Source organism: Bactrocera tryoni, chromosome 2 (assembly GCF_016617805.1).
Source record: "Bactrocera tryoni isolate S06 chromosome 2, CSIRO_BtryS06_freeze2, whole genome shotgun sequence".
Classification (NCBI taxonomy): domain Eukaryota; kingdom Metazoa; phylum Arthropoda; class Insecta; order Diptera; family Tephritidae; genus Bactrocera; species Bactrocera tryoni.
In genome coordinates, this window is record NC_052500.1 from 34,757,708 (window position 1) to 34,781,589 (window position 23,882).

A 23,882-nucleotide genomic window follows, 5' to 3' on the forward strand; every position below is an offset into this window, starting at 1 on the left:
TGGGTAGTGATTTTTGTTCTTCCAATGTTTAATAATACTATAGTGCTTCAAAGAAATGTCTTTCACTCTAAGTAGCAATATGTTTCCGGCATTTTTTGCTTGCATTGATTACAATTATATTTCGTACATCACTTCTTTATTTTTTAAAAATAAATTCCACTAACTAATAATTTTTATTAGATTAACATTCAGTCTATACATATATTCACATATTTTTTTTACTTCATTTAGCTTGATTAATTAACGTTACTTTGAGGTAGATCTACCGATTACAGCGATGTTAAAACTCAAAATCCCAAGATCAAGGACTTGCGTTGCATCCGAAAGCAGTTCGAAACTCAAATTAATCAATTTCGCTCTTGCTTCCATAAAACATAAGCATTCTTCTTTAAATGGTGTTGGCTTTGAACGATTTCGCCCTTTAAGTGTTCCATTAACTGCATAATACATAAACATATATGTATAACAATCACTGTGGAAGGGTAGTAATTATACATAGTTGTAAATTAAGACATTATAATCTTGAATTTTTCCATACTTTGGGATCCATTTCTCATGTGCAGTCTACTTGGATTACCGAAGAGTGGATCCGTAACGAAAGATGGCGATATGTTTCATCCACTTTTGCATATTAATACGAATATACATATTGGTTCTATTATTATTAAAAATCTGAAAAAGCTATTCGGGATCATCAATTCTATGTAGTAGCTGGTCTTTGTAGATCCCCCGAGCAATATGTACAATAATTTTTTGATATCTGTATAGTTTCAGCTCTGGAACAACCAATTTTTATGGCCCTAAAAATTAATTTTTTGCATATTTTGTTTATACTTTTGATTATATTCGTTTGCAGCATGTGATTGTGGGCGTTTACTGTGTTCAAAAGGCATGTTCGAAGTTGTCACACTGAGTCCGAACCACATCCATGAAGCTATTTTGGTTACAAGGATCATGTTTTTCACCTAATAATCGACATATTTTTCCATCAAAATTCAAAATATTGCGACTTGACTGAATCAAAAAGCGATATTTAAGTATCGTCTATCTATTTCGAAATACATACGTGCTTTCGGTATATGTTTGAACGTCCAAGTATTTAGAATAATATTTACATTAAATACTTTTGGTGATGTAAAGTAAAAAACTTACACTTCCTTCGTAATGTAAAAACGGAAAATAATTTATCAATTGTCATGAGGTAGACGGCATTTATAATCGTTGAAAAGTATCATAAAAATGAACATTTATACGTAGCACGTGATAACTTTGTGTTGACAAACAGTACGACAAGCCATTCGACAAACATAATTAAGTGACCTATGCTGCAAGAAAAAAGGGAATGGAGACAATTGAAAACGGAAGAAGTGAAAGACACTCGATAATCATTCAACGGAAGGTCGTACAAATACACATACATATATCAGCACACAAACTACACATAATTTCTGTTTGGCAATGAATTGAAAACAATTAATAATCAACAGAAAACAGCAGGAAATGAGCAAGTATTGCTTACAGCAACATGCAGTTAGTACAAAAGCAAAAAAAGCGGCAGCTATGAAATCATTGACAAACGATATAAAGTGAAGCGTGCTTGAGGACGGATAATCTATGCCGGTCTTGTGGCGTCTGTAGGTAGGTCCACGATGTCAGACAAATGAGCGTTAGAAATACGACAAATTACCGTAAACCCACAAATACTTAGCAATCCAGCGCGGTAGGCAAACAGGCGATGAGCAGAGGCGGAGATTTGGAGTGAAGAAAGCGTTTGCTTTCAGCTGCAATCGATTTCGAACGCTTATAGCCGGTAAAGCCCGGCTGTAAGTTTATTGTTTGTTTATTGAAAAATAATTGCGCATCATGGTAGCGACATCCGACATCCGCAACAACAACAACCGTATAAAATGAATGTATGGAATTTCTTCAGGCGACTGGAGCGACGGACATTGAACCAACAGCAGCGGGGCCGATGAATCCCAGCGATAACCCGCAGGTAACCTCTTGTGCGCCACTCAAAGGGACCAAGTCGAGCGCACAAGCACAACGCTCCATGCATATTTGGCTTATCTTTTGGAGTTTAACATCGTTCATCGGTTTCTTTTTTTTTTGGTTTTGGTCTGCTCATTTTTCATTGAATTTTGCGTTTTGGCTTCTGATACACTAAACAGATAGCTCTATAGAAATGTGTGTGTATATAGGCTGACGTGTTGCTGTTGTTACTGTCATCAACAGCATCATTGTTGTTGTTATTACATTACTTATCTGTTGCTGTTCTTTTGGCAGCCTTTTGCTGCTGGCTCTTCGCTGCTGTTGTTTTCCGTTTATGGACAAATGGTTTTAGCATATCGTCTAAATCAATCTGTTAACAATACTTATGGGGATTTTGCTCAATTTTCACACTTCCAACTCCGAATAGATGAGCTGAAAGTACAACAAATAACAACTTTACTTAACCACGAATCCTGCATAACAATGCGGCAGCAACAAGCAGCTGCATAGCACAAACCAATGTTGATTGCTGGTTGTTGGGCAAATGCGTGTCCAAACGCCGGAATCAACGCCCACTGCTGTGCGGTTGTAGTGAAATTTCGGTATGCTTGCGAGCTTTTAGCTACTCATTGCTCATGCCTTTGATCCCGCTCGGCGGCCTTTGCCGTGGCCTTTGTAGCTTATCTGTGAGGTTATAAATTTTATTGAACTTCAAAGTGTAAACCAAAAAGCATTGCTGAAAGCTGAAACTCTTGTCTAGTGGGTTTTGCGCCTTTTATGGGATTTCATTAAACATATCCGCATAGAATTTGATCGCAATGGTTGAATGGATAATCAATTTTCAATAAAGCCGACAGACAATGAAATATTTGAGTTAAACTGGTAAGCTCATAGACGTTGCGGTTGTAGCAATGAAACCATGAGGTTTTGTGAAAAATCAAAGATATGTTAGTAATATTAAAATTGGCCTCCAAAAAATGTGTGGAGAGATGAAGGAGTCATGCAGAGCTAATTATGAATAGAATACTTCAATTTATGCTACTGGAATTCATTTCAACCCGATGTACTTCAAAAGGGTTTGTGTGACTATAAGAGGAATATAACACGGAGTTTCGGTATGAAGATCACAACATTTTTATACTTCGCTTTCTTCCACCAACAAATAGTGATCTGTTATCTCCTGAGAACTTTTAGGCATTTCGAAATTATCACAAGCGCCTTTCGCTCTACTATAAAATGCATTTTCGGCGTAGTCTCACCTTTCTACAATCACTCTCTACACAACGAAATAATTATCGTCGTTTTGGAACACCTTGGGTAAGTTCATTTTATTATGTGTTTTGAATCACTCAAAAATAGAGACACTGCTAAGAATAATTGTTTACCTACATTGGTATTCCCCGAGGCAACAATGACATTAGAGGAATATAAGACAATCCGTATTTCTAAGCAACCCACCATTGTATAATGCTAGTTAGATGTCCAAAGAAAGATGTGTTGGGTTGGGTAAAAGTATATGGCCGTAGTACAAACTTTTCCTAAAAATTTCGAAGTTCAACCAATTCTAAGCAAGATTTATAAGGAGGGAAATTTTAAATTTGAGAGCTATTCAGAATTAGTTTTTTTTTTAACTTTCACACCTTTGAGTAATTGTGTTTTTATTTGCTGTTTAATGGCACTATTAATATTATAATTAATAAATTTCCATATAAAAAAGTTAGCCTTCAATTACCAAGAAATCTGTAGAGAAATCTGTGTAGAACTATAGAATTCTACAGTTTTCACGCAATAAATGATTCTGTCTAAACATTACACTAATTTCCAATTAAACTAGTTTATGTACCAACTAAAAAGTTTTGCAGTTGCCCTGTGTGACACCAAAAAAGCTCGTATTTCAACTCACTCAGTTCACAATATTTAAATACAAATGTGCAATAAAAAGAGGAAAACTAAGTTTGACTGCGTCCAGCTAATAATTACAGTCACAAATCAACCTTTATTATCTGGCCAAAGTTAGTGCCACCCCATATTTACAATGGTGTGTTTAACATTTCGCACCGAACGCAATAGTAATCAGAAAAACTAATGCACGCTCAGGTAACATATATTATACGTGCACGGATAAGTATTGAGTTACCGCTACACTTTGCTGTTACCTTTTAAATGTAATTGAAGCTAAACAAGTGTGAGTGAACGCACTATAACGGTGGAGCAACGCGTGGGTGGTGAAAGTGCAAAGTTTCATTTGGCAAAGCGTCCTTCGACAAAGTGAAAGTTGTATGCAACCGAAGAAAATTAATTAACAAACAAATGTGAGAAGCGTCGAAAAAGGAAGCCAAACCAGCAAAAATGGGGAGGAAAATAAATTACAAAAGCGTGAGCTGCATACCCATATTACCTTCATTACAGTCAAGTTGCAGGCGTGTAACGACAGCCGGTGTAGGTGGGTAAGGTGTTAGAGAAAAGCACAGAAGACACGAAAGTAATGCACTGTGACTGAATGTGACTTTAAGAAGAGTCGGAAGGTTCAACAAACCGAATGCAGATACCGGTATTGTATTTTACAAAATATTGCACTATCAATTGATTATTTGGGTTAATCAAAATTGAAAAGTAATGATTACTATAGCTGCTCGAACATTGGAAAACCCATGCTTTGTCTTTAAAAAACTAATTTGTCAAAACCCGATGGAACGAGCTACCTGGGTGCAAAACTACAAAAGTCATGTTCAAAATGGTAGATAGGAAGTACACAAAATTCCTATTGGCACTCGATAGAAGAGACTGAAGGAACAAGATGGTGGCCGCACATGCCCGCAGAATGGGGCTGACTGGTCGAGAAGACTACAGGTAATGTCTAGAGTTGGGCTCCAGGGAAACAATAGAGCAACTCTTATGCACTTGTCCCGCATTGGCAAAACTACGCTGGGTCTTGGGTCCTCACGGTATGATACACCGGAGGAGGTATCGATAGTGAGGCCTCCGATTTTATTAAAATTCGCGTCAAGCGTAGACATCCTAAATAATGACTACTCCTCTTAGACCTAGCAACTAAACTCCATCTAATAGCGCAAAGAACCAAACTGGTCTATGCGTGGCTTATTGGCCTACCAGAGTGGATTCCATCCAAGAAAATAATGTTGCATCATGGACTATCTTGAGACGGTGTTTACCATCAACAACGTTCTATGCCTTTTTAAATATACTCTCTTCGTTGTTGAAATCAGATGCTTCAGCATCGTTTTCCAACTTCAAAATTCGTTGCCTTAGTCTCCAATTAGGCCATGTACCAAACCGTAACGGTATCTTCCAGCAATTGAAAAGATTTGTGGAAGTTTATCATTTCTTAAACGTAAAAATTCAAGCTCCTGAAGTGTTAGAGTTTTTACAATGAAGCGATTATTTTAGAGCTCATATTATTGATATTTCAGGTTTATTAAATATTTCTTCTAATACTATTTCTACCTCTTGCCTAAATAAAGAAATATAAAATACAAAAGAAGACATGAACTTTCCTTTCTAAAGTATAATTTCTGTATTGACTGAAATAAATAACAACACAAATAAATGTATAATTACGAAATAATAACATATTTTATAAAATACTTATTATGTATGCAGCGGTTTTTTTAATACGTTTATTCCTGAGTGTATAACTGTATTCATATTTATAAGTTGTCAAATTTTTACTTAGCTCGGGAGCTGGATAAAATTTTCACATTCGGAATCACCACGAAAGATATCAAAGTTTCACAATTATCTGTCAAAATTTTCATTTCTCTACCGCCCAGCCCTATTCATTGAGTCAGTCAGATTTGAGCTCATGATAAAGCAAGTAATCGGTACGTTCTGGAGGAAACTGGAGAAATGAATACCTTCTCCAAATATATACTGTAAACTAACCTCGGACTGTTGCCTCATAACTTCCGAAGAAGTTGACATCTTAATGTTCGCAATAACTGACCGCTATAAAATGCTTAATTAACCTTCATATCAGAGTTATTTCAACACAGCATCTAATATATCCACTTAATTCCTCGTAACAAAAGGTATGTACACTTTAAAGCAGTTAACAGAGTACTAAAAGAGCAGTTTATGAACACTTACCACTGAAATATCACACACACATCCAGCAGATGCGGCAAAGCGCCAACCAGTGGGAGTAAACTTGCAACTTGTGAAGAGTTATAAAGTGTAAGCCAAACACACAGTTATACAAAATACAGAAAAAGGATGCACAAAGCAATCAGCCGTGCTATGCCAAGTGTCCGCACACAAAGCAATACGAAAATTAAGTATGATGAAAGATAGTCTCGTATAATTTCCGTAGGGTCCAATTACAGTTGAACTTTTATGAGGTGGAATGCACTTACACCTTAGCTACGGCATGCGAAATACAATGAATTCGCTTCGAAGTAACTAAAGGAGTGCATACCAATACAATATATACCGTACAATAAGATAGATGAAACACCACTGTGGCAAGCGTGCGAAGTGCGGCAAAATGAGGTGACCGGTGCAACACTCCCACGTGATTGAAGTTTCAAATTTATTTAAAGCAAATTTGTACTGTTGTAATGAAAGCAGCAGCAGCGCAGAGATCAGTAGATCAGATGAAGGGGCGGACAGGGAGTGTGGGAATGCTAATGAATGCTGATATTATTTACGCAAGTCGAAATACTCGTGAAAAGTTGCATACCAAACTGACATTTGAACTCGGAGCTCGCACTAGAAGTCAGAAGGCATGCAGAAGCCACTTGCTGGACGCCAGACAAAATGGATATCGATTACACAAGGCATTTGCCACGCCATGACAGGCAATATGCAAGAGTTTAATAAATGTAAATATGCAGGAGCAGATGGAGTAAGTATAGGGTAGCTATAAATTAGTAAATATGAACGCGTATTGTTTCCGAAATTTCCGTTTTAATGGAAAAGTTTCGAACGACTGCTTAAATTCGATTATACGCGCCCAATTGCTGCAGCTACACGGTAAGCTAAGGGTTTAACGGATAGTGGGTAAGGAAAATAAAATAAATCACTTTTGCAGACTTGAGTTTCCCGTACGCTACCTTGAAAGTGTGCGATTATGCTCGCAGTTGAAATTGGCGCTAACAAAAAAGAAAGCGCAAATCATGCTGCCGAAACGGGCTTATATTGTTGCAGTAGCATGAAACTTTGCGCATTTCGCTTTTGAGTAATTTTAACTTTTTTCTTGCCTGTTGTTCAACAAACAGATGAAAATATCATCAGTAACAACAGCAACAGAGGCAGAGATAGCAATGAGCAAAGTAAGTAGAGTGTGTGTGCACACATAAAATAGAGGAAAAATTGCTCATAAATTTCACACACAGACTCACATGTGTACAAAAAAAAATTAAAACAACAAAAAATGCAATAAGGAAACTCAACCACTTTTCTTATCAAACGCGCCAACAAAATTATACCCAAAGGATAAACAAAGCGACACAATAAGCAAGGCATTCGACATGGCAGTGTGCGTTAGAAGGGCGACAAAAAGGACAGGCAAATGCAGAGCACTAAATATATACGGCACATAGCGCCAACACATAGATAAAAGGCATATCTAGTTATCTGCGGAGGCGTGCAGATACTGCAGGTGAGCGCCGCTGCTGCTCAACGCGCTGTCGCGGAGGGTGAAAATCCATTTGCGGCCGATGTTGTGAGCAACAAAAACCAAAATCATAAGCAGAAACAGCTATATATTACACAACAAACAGAAACATAACAACAAAAGTCATTCACATCTTGCGCACATACACATATATGCATGTACATATAAATGTATGTGTGAATGTTTGTCTTTATTTGTTAACCGTAGGTGAGCCATTAAGTGTACGCTTTCCTCTTAATAAGTGCGCAACAACAAAAAATTACTTCTAACAATGTCTACGGCTACGCCTTGGCTTAAATTTAACTTTTCATTTGCGTGTCCGTAGTAAGGTTGGGAACGGAGAGAATTTTCGTGTATAAGCACACACATACATAGAGAGGTGCGTACCTGATTTGTCACTCCCACCTAGCCACGCAGTTTCCATGGTTATTCAGCATATCTTTCGATATTAAAATTTAACGTCTAATTAGCGGCTAAATTTATGCTGCTAATTTTTTAAAGCAAACAAGTGGGAGTTATAACATTCAAAATATTAAATTACCCATCGCACTTGAGTTAGTATCTCGTTAAAAAGTTTCATTTACACGGAATTTGACTTGAATGAAAATGGACTGTTCTTCATACATAACTTCTTCACTTCCGTTTTGTTTGAAAATGGAGGCTTTTCTTGTGAAATTACTTTTAAAATTAATATGTTTCTTTTTGGCGGATTTGTAACCATAAAAGTTGGATTAAATGGTTAACCAGAAATGGTAATGATCTCACTTTGTTTAGCGATGAGATTTTGCTCCACGAAGCACTTTTTTGGCGTTTTAAAAGCATATTTGTTAAAAACATTTTGTGAAAGATGCTTTCAGCTGTTTACAAAAGCTATTTTAGAGCTTTTTATGAAAGTCACGTTGGATCTTTGCGAGAAAAAGACATTCGAGTTTTTTGTGAAAGCTACTTTGGAGCTTTTAAGCAAGCTACTACAGTTTTTAGCGTAAGCTAATTTGTAGCATTTCAAAGAAGTTATTTTATGAATGGTAGGTCCTGGTGATAAACGGAATATTAAACAAGAATATTCCAAAGGTTTGTATCTGCATATATCCTTATTTACGTTTTTATTTAAAGAAGTAAAATAAAAACTACATCATCAGAAACGCTTTATGCATATAGTTGTTGTTACGTGTGCTTAATATGCAGGAATATTAATTTGTTTTAAGTTTAATATTAGTTTTTGAAATAAATAGTAAACTCTTAAAGGGTATAATATGTAGTTTATGCAGAAGAAATTTTGTAATCTTCTAATATTCTGATGTCACGGCAAAAAAGAGGCAAAAATGCCGTTCTGGGTTTTTTTCCTGTCACCAAGTTCTATATGGACAAAGCTGATCTATATAAACTACGTTCGCAAACCAAAGCGATAAAAATGTTGTTCCTAGATTAACGCAACTCTTTCCTATATTCAACTGTAGTTTGATCTCCATATGTCAATTAGTGTGTGATTGGCAGCTGTTTGTATACGACCCGAAACTCCACAATGATTTCAATAGTTTCTCAAAGCAGGTCTGTCAAAATCATCATCCAAAATTCAAAGATTTTCTGTCCACAAACCCACTCGTCTTCGACGAATTGCTTCACGTAAGTGTCTAAAACGGCCAAGAAATATTCTTTTTTGACGGTTTGATTCAACTTAGATCTTAAGTTAGTATCTACATCTTAACTTCATGGTCCTCACATTTTTGTTTCTCTAGGCAGTTTGTCTTTCTAAAATCGTATGTCTCTAAAAATGTTATACTTGAAAATCAATATAGAATCACCCCTGCGAACAATGGCAGCGGTATATGTTTATTTCCAATATACGGTAAATTGAAGAAACGTTGACCACATGATGAAGAAAATGTTGATATATTCGCATGAAACATTCTGAACACGATTTAGGCAAAATGCGTATATCAGCTGATGTTAGAGTACAGGGAAGATGAGCTTTAATGTTCAAAAACTCAGGCAGAATTTTTAGCGTCGTTTGATTTTATAGTTTTCTGGCAATAACCACGGCAATTTTATTAAAAGAGGTAAAAATTTTAATTACTAAATTTCAAAAAAATTTTATAATATTCTCATCGTAAATGTACGTCGAAATGTGTGATACGACCAAATCGGTCTAGAACTCTATCTAAACTCTATATCCAGAGCAGTGACTACGGATTTTATGTTAGAATCTTTCACTTACACCCATAATATTAAATTTAACCTCTTTGGTTGAGCTTGTTTCAAATATTTCTCGTTTGAATAAATGAGTTAGATTCTTGGACATAATGCAAAATGCAGTAATGAAACGACGAAAGTACATCACGAACAGTATAATTTAAAAATATACTAAATAGGTATGATTGTTATCTATTTACGGCTTCGTGAAATAATCATTCTTGAATTCTTACGCAACATTTTTATAGGCTCGCAACATGTAGCTGTAGTATAATTGTTTATAATCGAGTTACATATGTATAGTTGTCCACAAAAAAATAGGAGTGACCACATGGGAAAAACGAATTGTTAATTTTCATTAACAAAAATGTTTTTTTTTTTTCAAAATTTTTGCATAATGTAATTTGCTAAAGATCTATTAATATTTCCATATTTCATCTATTTCAATTAAAAATAAACAAAATTTTATATTGCAGTATTTTTCAAGTAAACTAAAAAACTAGTTCCACAAAAAAATAGAAGTATTTTATGTAATACGAGACCGTTCTATAATTTTAATAATAGGTTGTCAAAAAAGTCTTACGGTATTTTCGCAAGATAGCGCTGAAAGCGTGTAGTTCTAGTTTTATTCGTGCTATACCTTTTTGGAAAGCTCATTTCACGCGCTAACATGTGTTTGATTGATTGTCGTTTCTTTTAAGTCTGAGTTATAGCGTCGCAAACATGGAGCAAAATAAAGAGAAAATACGGCATATTTTACAGTACTACTACGATAAAGGCAAAAATGCATCTCAAGCCGCCAATAAAATTTGTGCAGTTTATGGACCCGATACAGTTTCCATTTCCACCGCACAACGATGGTTTCAACGTTTTCGTTCTGGTGTAGAGGTGGTCGAAGATGACACTCCGGAAGGCCTGTCGTCGAAAATTGCGATAAAATCGCTGAATTGGTCGAAAGAGACCGGCGTAGTAGCAGCCGTAGCATCGGTCAAGAGCTGGGCATGAGTCATCAAAAATTCATTTCGATTTCAATAAATAAAAAAAAATTAATAAAAATACCGCAAGACTTTTTTGACAACCCATTATATAATGCTTCCAAAGTTTCACAAAATATTACAATAATTAATATTTCGATGAATAACCTCTATTTTTTAACACAGCATCACATCTCCGAGGCATGGAGTCCATGAGATCCTGGCAACGTTTTATTGGTATTCCTTTCCAAGCCTCTTTCACTACTTGCCATAAATATCTCGAGTTGGTTAGTTCCTCTTCAGCTACTTTCTTCTTTATATCTGTCCACAGGTTTTCAAAGGACTTGAAGTCAGGAGACTCATAACCTCAACTTCGTTGGCTCTAAACCATTTTTTTGCTCACTTGCTAGTATGTTTAGGGTCATTATCCAGTTGATATACCCATATCAATGACGTATTCCAAGAGGATTGTGTCAACTATACCTCATATTATATTTTGACATATGCCCTTTGGTCCATGATGCCTTCAATTGAGTGAATTGAACCAACACCACAATGTGAAAAACGACCGCGTACCATGATTTGGCGTCGTTATGTATAACGGTTTTTGTGGTAATCCGGGGATTATAGGGGGACGTCGAATAAAGTTCCTAGAGCCTGTACTAGCAAACAGCTAAACTTTGGATTCATCTGACCACAATATGTTTCGCCATTTGGACGTGGGTCAGGAGCCATGTTCTTTTGCAAATGGTATGCGGGCTCCCTTGTGGACTTCAGGCAAATAATTTGTTCTGCTCCATATTCCTACGAACAGTTTCAGTATTAACTGACAAATTTAATTCGTCATGGATGCTCCTGGCTGAAGCAAGGGGATTAATTTTGCAGTAGCGTACTATATTGCGATCGTCTGCAGTGGATTTTTTTCGCTTTCGTCTACGAGTTTCATTTTTATTTCTATAATTTATGGCATTTGCTATCATTTGAGGAGAGCATTTTACGATTTCTTGGATCCCTTTATAAATTTTTCCTAGTTTTCTCAATTTTTTATAGTTTTCCGCTTTTCCTCTATACAATGATTTCCTCTACCCACTGGAGAAGACCCCAATGATTAAATAAAATAATAACTAATTTAAATTGCTGCTAGAATATGGAGCTATACTTACTATTCTAATTTTGGGAATATTTTTTATGTTATGGACTATTTTGAGAACGAAAGATCTAACACTCCTATTATTTTGTGGAAAGCAATAACAAGTGTCTCCGAGAACTAGCAAAGCAGAAATAGAATAATAATCATCACAATAAAAATTTGTTTTGTATTGTAATGCTAGTATCCCGTTAGATGTAGCGTTATTGTTTCGCGTCATTTACATGTGATTTAAAAAAATTATGCAGCCAAACACATTTCTCATATTGGCTGTTTACCGAAAATATCATTCAATATGTAAAATATGTTGTTCAAATGTTCGGTGATACCCGAACTAAGCCCTTCCTTACTTATTATTAACAGCTGCAACTACATCCACGCAGTAATTATTTAGATTATTTCAATTGAATCAATACTTCAGGAATTGTCAGTTTTAAGTGTGCATCCACACCGTTCGCGCAGCTCGTGGAAAAATGTTTCGCTCTGTTATCATAATTTGGCTGCATTATATATTAATTTTTCCAATCAGATTTTGTTTTAGTCAGCGTAATAAGACAAACGAAGTATGCGAATGCAATTGCAAATGTGTTGTGCAAACTGAAGCTGTTAATGATGACATTGTGGAAAATGTGAAGGGTGAAAATAAAATCGACATTAAAAATTCCGAAATCGAAAAGCAGTTTCTCCCGAATCGGTAAACGTATTTTCTCTTAACAATGTTAATTTTGCTATAAGCTCTTTACTTGTATTATGGTGTTGATACTCTTCATTTATCAAGTTGCTATCGATATATTTGGAATAGTACTCGTACTTAGTAACGTTTTTTCAGCATATTCAAAAAATTAATATTACAGACCTGGAGATATTTTGTGAAGAGGACGTGGATTTTGGGGCTCAGTCGATTTTTATAGAGATTGGCATGGCTATAAGGAGGGATTTGGTGACTTAACGGGAAACTATTGGATTGAAAAATCTATACGCACTCACTAGCAGCTGTCAGCAAGAGTTGTATATTCAAATGAGAAGTCATAATGGTTCAGACTACTATGCAAAATATTCACAATTTTTTATTGCTGCTGAGTCAGAGGACTATGCTTTAAAAATATTGGATGATTACAGTGGCACCGCTGGTGATTCCTTAACTAAGCATTTAGGAAAGAAGTTTTCAACGTATGATCGAGATAATGATGATGCTGATGATCAAGGAAATTGTGCGTTGCATTTTAAAGGAGCTTGGTGGTTTGGAAATTGCTATGATAGGTAAACAAATCTTGATTGTTGGCATTTCTGGTGATACATCTTTTATTTTTTAGTCACTTAAATGGGGTCTACGGGTCTGCTAGAGATGGTGTGAATTCGAATAGTATAAAGTTTGAGGAATCTTTATTAGTTGCACAAATGATGATATGACCAAATCATAACTGCCTTAGACGGCGGCTGATGTTGAGCAATTTGAAGAGATATGTCTAAAATGATCATTAATTTTGACTAATTATGTTATTATATTATGTTTATATAAATATTGTAACTAATAATATTCTTATTCACTGAGTCATGGAAATTAAAATTCAAATATATACTTATATTCAAATGCATCACTAACCATACTAAACTTCGCAATACGATGAAGAGAGTTTAATAGTTTTTATACTTTGCAGTATATTGTGTTAAAATTTATCCAAATACGTAGTCGAAAAAAATCAGGATCGTGGAACGAGTTGTTCGTCGTTCCGGCAGTGTTTGCAAGTCATGTCCATAGTTAAGATTAAGATATCTGCATAACACTTAATGCAGGTGACAACGCTCAGTTATAGGTAATATAGCACAGCTCAGAAATTGCTCGACTAATCTAAAAACCGAAGTTGGTATTTAGGATAACCCTGATTTTCTTATGTTCATCGCACTACAAACATGACTACTTTAAGCCTAACACAATAATAAATTGCATCAGATTCTTTGAATTATGCTATATATGTATATACTAAATAACAATCACATTATTGTTATATAACCTTGAACAAACAGTGCCATTAAGAGAAAGCGCTGGGGTCAGCTCATATAATATTCATATTATGTATACCTCATGGCAGGCTTTATGTCCTGCCTCTAATAAAATTATTTCTGGATATCTAGTTGATTTTTTATCATATATACAATGAATTCAATTTAGTAAGGTTGGTTAAGTTTACATGGCGAACATTTTTGTTAGCATAATGTCGTTTGTAGTAGAAAATTTGGTCGATTTTTAAATGAACATCTCGGATTTAAGCAAGTTTTGACAATGGAATATTACTTTGTTGCTGTTATATTAAAATACTAAATAGCTTTTAATTCATAATTTCGTTTGGTTTTTTTTTGTAAACTATTAGTTTTTTTGTAGATTTTTTGTTAGTTTGTTTTTTTTTTTTTGCTTTCTATAACAATTATTGTGGGTCTAACATTATGAGTTCTAATAAAGTTTACAAATATTTTCCAAAACCATTGTACTACTCTTAATCTGCCTCTTGAACTGCGAGCTTCACCATTTCTATAGACATTTTTCCCAACGCATTCACATTCATATGTGCTTTAAGCTTACAGGTGCACACGCTGTCGCCGCAGCAGAAATGCATGGAATGAAAAAAGCATGAAATGAGTACACGCCGTGTTTTGCTTCCTACGTCTTTCCCCATTTTTGTGTGTGTGTTTTCACTTAGAATTACAATTGTAGTTCTGTGCGCTATCTCATGCAATACACTTACAATACAAGAAAAATAAATTGCATTTTCTGCACCGGCGGCTTTTTGCCTATAAACACAATAACGGAGAGTGCACCAAAGCACACAAACACATACATACATAAGTACATTGAGTTGTGCACACACACATGGCGTAAAACAAGAAAACGCCTGCAAACATGGATGCTTTTTGTCGAGATCTGCCTGACACGAAGATGAATGGAACATTTTTAATGTGTCCAACTACGTGTGTTTGGGTGTGTATGCTAGGAATGTACATAAATATATGATTCGATATGAATATTAAAAAAAACAAGTAAGGAAGGGCTAAGTTCGGGTGTCACCGAACATTTTATACTCTCGCATGATAAAGTGATAATCGAGATTTCATTATCAGTCATTTACATAGTTTCCAAATACCGTATTTGTGTAAAGTTTTATTCCGCTATCATCATTGGTTCCTAATGTATATATTATACAGAGAAGGCATCAGATGGAATTCAAAATAGCGTTATATTGGAAGAAGGCGTGGTTGTGAACCGATTTCACCCATATTTTGTACATGTCATCAGGGTGTTAAGAAAATATTGCATACCGAATTTCATTGAAATCGGTATAGTAGTTCCCGAGATATGGTTTTTGGTCCATAAGTGGGCGACGCCATGCCCATTTTCAATTTAAAAAAAAAACCTGGGTGCAGCTTCCTTCTGCCATTTCTTTCGTAAAATTTAATGTTTCTGACGTTTTTTGTTAGTCGGTTAACGCATTTTTAGTGATTTTCAAAATAACCTTTGTATGGGAGGTGGGCGAGGTTATTATCCGATTTCCTCCATTTTTGAACTGTATATGGAAATGCCTGAAGGAAACGACTCTATAAATTGACATAGCTATAGTAGTTTCCGAGATATGTACAAAAAACTTAGTAGGGGGCGGGGCCACTTTTCGAAAAACATTACGTCCAAATATGCCCCTCCCTAATGCGATCCTTTGTGCCAAATTTCACTTTAATATCTTTATTTATGGCTTAGTTATGACACTTTATAGGTTTTCGGTTTCCGGCATTTTGTGGGCGTGGCAGTTGGCCGATTTTGCCCATCTTCGAACTTAACCTTCTTATGGAGCCAGGGAATACGTGTACCAAGTTTCATCATGATATCTCAATTTTTACTCAAGTTACAGCTTGCACGGACGGACGGACGGACAGACGGACGGACGGACAGACGGACGGACGGACACACGGACATCGGATTTCAACTCTACTCGTCACCCTGATCACTTTGGTATATATAACCTTATATCTGACTCTTTTAGTTTTAGGACTTACAAACAACCGTTATGTGAACAAAACTATAATACTCTCCTTAGCAACTTTGTTGCGAGAATATAAAAATTGCATTTGAGATGAGCCACCTTATGTCTAAAAATTGCGCAAATCGAACCAAAGCTGTTCAAACCCCTAGGTACTAAATATGTGAACTCGGTGCTTATAGTTGACTTTTTACCAAAAATATCGGTCACTCTGTTAGATATGTAATTAAAATTCAGGGAAAATCCTTCCTGATAGTAGTATGTCTGTTTGTCAAAAATAGGTTGAATCGAGTCAATACTTCCTTGAGACCCCATATAACTAAAATAATAACATTGATTACATAATAGCTACCGAAGACTATGGAACAGTTCTTTTCCAATGCAAATAATTTTCATAAACAACCTTTACAGCCAACAGATAGAAAAGGTGCATTCCAAAAGTTGTCATTATGGATTTTGGTCCAAGTGGCAACCTTAGTTATGTGAATATAATTGGTAAAGTCACTTGTTTTGCATATTCTAGATTGTGGTACACTAAGTTCAAGCACCGTTAAATTCAACCGAAGATAAAGGTTAATTTTGACTAAAGTAATGGGTTCATAAACTAGTTTACATTACCAAGTATATACATACATAAACTAAAGTAAACATATTTCAAGGCAAAATAATTCAACAAGGTGTAATTAAATCGAGGGAAAGTGGAAAAAGAAAGAATATAGAATTAGAAAAAAGGAGTGGAGAGAGAAAGAAACGAAAGTGCATTATCCGAAAATTGAAATGCGGTACCGTAATGAATGAATAAGCAGCAATATCTATTGAGTATCTAGAAGATTTATTAAATATTCAAAAGAGCGGTAAAGTATGTTCATATTATTGTGTACCTATTGATTATAATTAAGGCATCTTCCTTATAATATATAATACAAGCATATATTAAGGAAGGAATTAGTCGTTAACAGAGTCCATTGGACTTAGTCAATTATAACTAAAATTTACTATATCTGCAATAAAATCCGCCAGAATGTAGACCATATATCAGAGAAACGGGCTGGCAATCAAATATTTAATAACAAGCTGAAGGCGGTAAATGAAATATCATAAAAGTCCAGCAACTAAGGACATATCTTGTAGATATTCATAAGCTACATTTGTAGCTTAAGTAAATATAATTTCGACAAAGCACATCGTGATTATTCAATTTCGAACTTATAAATACATATGCCTCTCATTTCCTATAAAAATCAAAATTTTGGTAAATGAATTATAATTATTTATGTACACAAATCAGTGGTAATCAAATGTCAAATAAAACAAGAAAAAACGTTAACTTCGGTAGCACCGAAGCTAATATACCCTTCACAGATGCATTTCTTTTAATAACTATGTGTTCAGTTTGTATGGAAGCTATAGAAATCCGATCTGAATCTATTATTACCTTAAGCAGTAATCCATGTCAAATTTCGTGAAGACACCACGTCAAATGCGAAAGATTTCAAGCCCTTGATTCCGATCGTTAGATCTATATGGCAACTATAGCTATAGTAAGCCGATCTGAACAATTTTTTCCGATGTTACATTATTTCTACGAACAATAACTTATACCAAATTTCGCGAAAATATATCGTGAAATGAGGAAGTCTCTCATACAAACTCCTGATTCCGATCGTTCAGTTTGTATGGCAGCTATATGTTATATTTAACCGATCTAAACAATTTCTTCGAAGATTACATTGTTTCTATGAGCAATAACTCATACCAAATTTCGTGACAGACAGACGGTCGGACAGACAGACGGACGGACAGACAGACAGACGGACATGGCTAAATCGACTCAGCTCAATGTACTGATCATTTATATATATATACTTTATAGAGTTTCCGACGCTTCCTTCTGGGTGTTACAATCTTCGTGACAAACTTAATATACCCTGTTCAGGGTATAATGAGAAACTTGTCTACAAATGTAGTTAGGTAAACGGTGTAAAATGAAAAATAATTATTTTATTTTATCCCAATTTAATATTTGTGGACACAAAGGCTAAAATATTTCATATTTTATATTTGTGTACAGATATATATATACAAACATGAAAGTAAATTGTAATATATAAAAGTATGTATGTAGATATGTTGAGTATTGACGGTGCATGTCGCAATATTTGCCTGTCAAACAAAGAGTGCGCACATAACAACATTGACATGCAACCATGAATTTGTGCATAAAGTTTGAACTTTATGCGTCTGCTAAGCATAAATAAACTGTCATTTTGTCTGGAAATTGCCTATGCAAAGCAGCACATGTCAGGCGCATTTACACATACAACATATGTGTAAGTACACTTACGACATGACAAAGCAATACCTAGGAAGTAGTAGCAACAGCGTTGCCACATCTAAATTAATTGTACGGTTAACGTTCTCCCAAAAACCACGTATGTTGCCATGAAACGAAATACTTTATAAGTCCAATAACTTTCATCAAAACCTATTTTTTCGAATTTTCAGTAGAATAAGAAGGGACATTTTAGAATTAATGGATATAAGCTCTAGTAAATAAAATTGAACCCATATTAAACAACGTCTAAAAAACGGATTTTTGTTGTATTATATAAGCTAATTAAATTAGATCCCTTTGAACTTTGAAGCTTTTGATCACTTTCTCTCCTTTCGTACAGGCTCGATAACGATCAGATGTTATACTATGTATTTCCTTGTGTTTTCATTTGTATTTTTCTTAATGATTAAAATTCATTAGCTGATTAATTTTTTTATTAAACATCGCCAAATTTACAGTGTGGACAACAACCCATCGAGTTGCATTCGAGTTTCAACTCGATTTGTATTCGATTAAGAATTAATGTATTAAATCAGATGTTTCTTTTGTATAATAAATCGATCTAAATTTGGGCTTTAATCGAACAAACTTCAGTTAATTGATCAATAAACTATTGTACAAAAAGACTATAGACAAACTAGTGATATGTGTATATGTAAGCCTGGAATATTCACTTGATAACATCAACTAATAATAAATAGTTAAATCGCACAATCTAAATAGTATATGACCAATTGTCGAGTCCATTTCTTGATAATTATCATTTAATTTGGATTTAACTCTATTCCTTTTTTTAAATATTAATTGAGAACTTTAATTCATTTTGACAGCCAAGACAGGATATCCCTTCAGGAAATTTCGAAGCATTGTTATGTTTACAAATCTAATTTATACAGGATTTCTTCAAATAAATTCATCATTTATTTCTAATTGATAATATAAGTGGGTGAGGGTGAACGGTATTTCATACAATAAATATAAACATTTTTTTCTAACTAACATGTAATTAAATATCCAGAAATTTATATGCTCTGTAATGTTGGGGACAGGTAATTGGGTTTTGGTTGCTAGTTGCAAAAAATATTCATAGTTATCGAATTATCTTAAAGTAATACATTATCCTCAGCGGAAATGTAACTATTAAAATTAGTTTTTAAAATAAAGTTTTTAGAGTAACTAATACTAAAGTATAGTATAAAATATTGTCAGCAAAAAAAACAAAATGTTCTAAAAAAAATTAAACAACATCTATGGTTAAAACCACCCAATGTGGCAACGCTGTGTAGCAATTGTGTTGTAGGCGCTGAATATATCTAATGCTTCATACATACATTGTTTTTAATTAGTGAAATGTATCTGATGTGAAAGTTAAATGAAAACGTTGTGACACGATAAACAGATATGAGCAAACAAGTTAATTACAAAAGACAATGTCGATTGTGTAAAGAAAGGTAAACGCTCATACATTTACATACATAAATATATGCATGCACTTTCGAATATATTTTGTTGCACTGTGCACATTATTTACAACTTCATTGAATTTACCTAATCGCCATTGCAGGAATTTGGCTAATTTAAAGATCAATAAATATTTGTATTATTAAGTATACTATTTCTTAATTGACAATATAAACGTTAAAGAACTTTGTTCTTGTTCACAGTTTATAATTTGTTTACGAATTGCGACTGCGATAGCAGTTCGATTCTGTGAAATTGCGATTTTATAGTTCTACGATTTAATAGGTTACTTGTGTTCGCAATAGCAGAATAGCCAATTAGCAGAAAAATAGCTGCTTTCTTCAAGGTAAACTATATAAGTGTATGCGATTTTCCGTAAAAAGCGGTTTTAATTTTTAAGTGTAACGTTCTCATGATTTTTAATAATGTCAGTAAATTTGTCAAGGTTTTTTTTTGAAGTCTTGCCGATGTAATAAGTAGTGCACAGAATATATACTATGCGAAATGTTATATTTGCAAATCAACAATTCCACACAAAACATCGTTAACAAATTTGAAGAAACATGCCCAATATATAATACAGTGGAATTACCAACCTAACTTTTTTTACTGCCAGTGGACGATGAAGAGGCCAAAATGCCAATATTCTTAAATGCAAATGTTAAAAATAAGAACCCCTACCGATCGTTAAAAAATGGATTTAGTCGGATGTTAACCTCGCTCCATCCCCATATAACGGTACTACTACTATCAATAACTACATACACCAGATACATTAAGTTTTACCATCTCCGGTATGGGACATATTTATTAGAGCTGGGGTCAAAGTTGGACAATGTGTGGGCCATTGCCCACTTTTATGTAAAATCACAGATCTCGTTACCCGCTCGACGAATTTAAACCAATAAATTCTTTTAAAATTCCTATGTCACAGAGCGAAAATAGGCGCAATCGAATAATAACTACGCCTACTTCTCATACAACACAATTTTAAATTCCATTTGATCCAAATCGGAGCGAATCAGTTCAAGGAATATGTGTACCCTAGTAGCTGTAGTTTTCTTTTGACCGCCAATATCGTTGATCGAGATATATAATTATAATATAGATATTCCTTTCTTGATAATAGTTTTGAGAAAGTCTAAAAAATTGGTATAATCATTGGTATGGGAGATATATGTTATAGTTATATCAATGTAAATGATCAACAGAATATCAAAATGCACCTACGTATTAAGTTTCGTTTGAATATCTCAAAAACTGTTGAACGAATTTTTATAACCCTAAAAAACTTCGCTAAAGAATCGGTTTTAGATCCATAGTCTGTTGGGCAAAGTTGTTCAGAATGATCCGTGGAACATTTCCCGCATACGAAATTTTTCCGGTTTTTGGCTCCTTGTAAATCAACCTGCCCTACAATACCCAAACTACAATAATTTCCTTTATTTTAGAGTTTATCTAAATCCGATTATTCTTGGTTAACGAGAAAAAAATTAATAACAAAGAGTACGCTTAAATTTCGTAGGAATAACAACAGTATTATGTTTTGTAATTACTGCTACCATAACAGAAAAATTTTTCCGGTTTATCAAAGCAGTTACATAACTTGTAATTTTCTTACTAACACTCGTTGTACATAAGAAGAGAAGTGATGAGTGCAAAATATCTGTGATGCACTCATATAATTGTTGTTATATAATACGCTTGAAAAATAATATTGGATATCAGACAATATTAAAGCACACGTTTTATTGTTCAGATTTCTTCTTCAGAACTTGTCTTATTAAATGCTTTTATTGTCTGCTGAGAACAAACTAATAAATTAAAAGTATGAATCGATTTCAAATGCAGACCAAAATACATATTTTGCTTGTTGCTTTGGTGTTTGCTGGCAAGCGACCCAATAGAACATATTTACTGGAATCTTCTGTTAGGATACAAATGCACATAAGTAACTAACGGGCACATATTGTATCAGCGGCATAAATATTAAGTTATTAAAAATTCAATTCAACGTGCTCATCGACTTTGAAATGCAATCTAAAATGGAAAGGAAGAAGTGAAAAGAAATTATTCACACATTTTCCTGCATTTCTTGCCAGTCATAAAATATGACTCCCGCTGCTCAGGCCGCTGCTGCTACATGCCAAAAGCATGCGACGTTCTGCAAATACGCAGGTCTTGAGCACCAGATAGCGATAGAGATAAGAGCACCACACACAAACTTACACACGCAGATTTTCTCCCTATCCATACATAAATTCCACTATACAAACCTCTGCTTTATTGCAGGCTCGTTGAAAAATTGCTATCCTCGCGGCAGATTTATATCGCATCGGTAGCAGCGAATGCTACGAAAATCGCTAAGAGGGGTGTGAGGTGGGTTGCGGTGTGCAGCAGGCGGCAGCAGGCGGCAGCTATGGCTCATAACCTTCAGACGCGTGCATGCCGCTGGATTTTTTTATCTGACAGACAGCGGCAGTGAACCGCTGCGCAGCTGTCTAACACGACGTAAAGTGGCAGCGAGTAGCTGCTGTTCTTTGCCACTTTTTTCCACACATTTCTGCTTTACACTTTTTCCTCATTGTGGAGTCTGTGTCGAAATTTATTTGAGTGTTTGCCTGCATGTGTATGCGCCCGCTTTTGACTCCATTTTCCAGTGCTCACACGCTGCCTGCCTGTACGCCTGCTTGCTGACAGGTGCCGTCCATCTTGGCGCATTTTAAATATTGACAGCTATTTGCCAATTGCATAAGCAGCTGTTGCTGTGACTGTCATTTTTCAATTTTCACATATACATCGCTGCGTACATACATACATACGTACAATTACTACGTATACAATATGTTCGGGTTTATCCTCATATATATTTTCGAGTATACCGCTTCTTATTTCGTACATAACAGTACCAGTAAATTTTCTTCTTGCTTCTTTATCCGCTTTTAAGCGCAAAATTAAGTCCATTACAAAAAATATATCCTTTTGCAGATAATTTTCGGCAGTGACTGTATGTGTGTGTATGTATAGTACGTTCATGTATTTTTTTGAAGTTTAAAGTTCCTGATATTACTCGGTGTGCAGTTGTAGCCTCGTTTTGGGTTAACGCGCGTCTTTTATGTGTCATAAACTTTTCATCTACTGCTGGTATTTCAACTTTCATCAACATACTGACGTACATAGTCAGCAGTATGTAATCTATGTATCAGGAAGAGCTCTGCGTGTCTATAGTGCACGTACTGACCACTTTAAAATTCATATACAGGGTGCATAATTTTGTGAAACTTTACGAAAAATTCAATAAAATTGGACTTTTATTATACTCTCGCAACAAAGTTGCTAAGCAGAGTATTATAGTTTTGTTCACATAACGGTTGTTTGTAAGTCCTAAAACTAAAAGAGTCAGATATAGGGTTATATATACCAAAGTGATCAGGGCGACGAGTAGAGTCGAAATCCGGATGTCTGTCTGTCCGTCCGTCCGTCTGTCCGTCCGTCCGTGCAAGCTGTAACTTGAGTAAAAATTGAGATATCATGATGAAACTTAGTACACGTATTCCTTGGCTCCATAAGAAGGTTAAGTTCGAAGATGGGCAAAATCGGCCCACTGCCACGCCCACAAAATGGCGGAAACCGAAAACCTATAAAGTGTCATAACTGAGCCATAAATAAAGATATTAAAATGAAACTTGGCACAAAGGATCGCATTAGGGAGGGGCATATTTGGACGCAATTTTTTTGGAAAAGTGGGCGTAGCCCCACCCCCTACTAAGTTTTTTGTACATATCTCGGAAACTACTATAGCTATTCTTCAAGCATTTCCATATACAGTTCAAAAATGGAAGAAATCGGATAATAACCGCGCCCACCTCCCATACAAAGGTTATGTTCAAAATCACTAAAAGTGCGTTAACCGACTAACAAAAAACGTCAGAAACACTTAATTTTACGGAAAAAATTGCAGAAGGAAGCTGCACCCAGGCTTTTTTTTAAAAATTGAAAATGGGCGTGGCCTCGCCCACTTATGAACCAAAAACCATATCTCAGGAACTACTGGACCGATTTCAATGAAATTCGGTATATAATATTTTCTTAACACCCTGATGATATGTACGAAATATGGGTG

General features: G+C 35.1%; 2 protein-coding genes across 5 annotated transcripts in view; one reads left to right on the top strand and one right to left on the bottom strand.

The window, feature by feature from the left end:
- Positions 1–23,882, bottom strand: part of LOC120767855 (transcriptional regulator ovo) — a 120,363-nt gene that overhangs the window by 18,802 nt on the left and 77,679 nt on the right. The window lies entirely within an intron of this gene.
- On the top strand, positions 12,880–13,421 carry LOC120767856 (ficolin-1-like). The gene is made up of 2 exons (XM_040094164.1): positions 12,880–13,198; positions 13,252–13,421. The coding sequence occupies exons 1-2, from the start codon at positions 12,957–12,959 to the stop codon at positions 13,346–13,348; spliced, it is 339 nt and encodes a 112-aa protein (XP_039950098.1). The 5' UTR covers positions 12,880–12,956; the 3' UTR covers positions 13,349–13,421.

Coding starts and splice junctions, on each gene's coding strand:
- LOC120767856 (XM_040094164.1), top strand. CDS start 12,957: ATGAGAAGTCATAATGGTTCAGACTACTATGCAAAATATTCACAATTT. Junction 13,199..13,251: donor TTTGGAAATTGCTATGATAG/GTAAACAAATCT, acceptor TTTATTTTTTAG/TCACTTAAATGGGGTCTACG.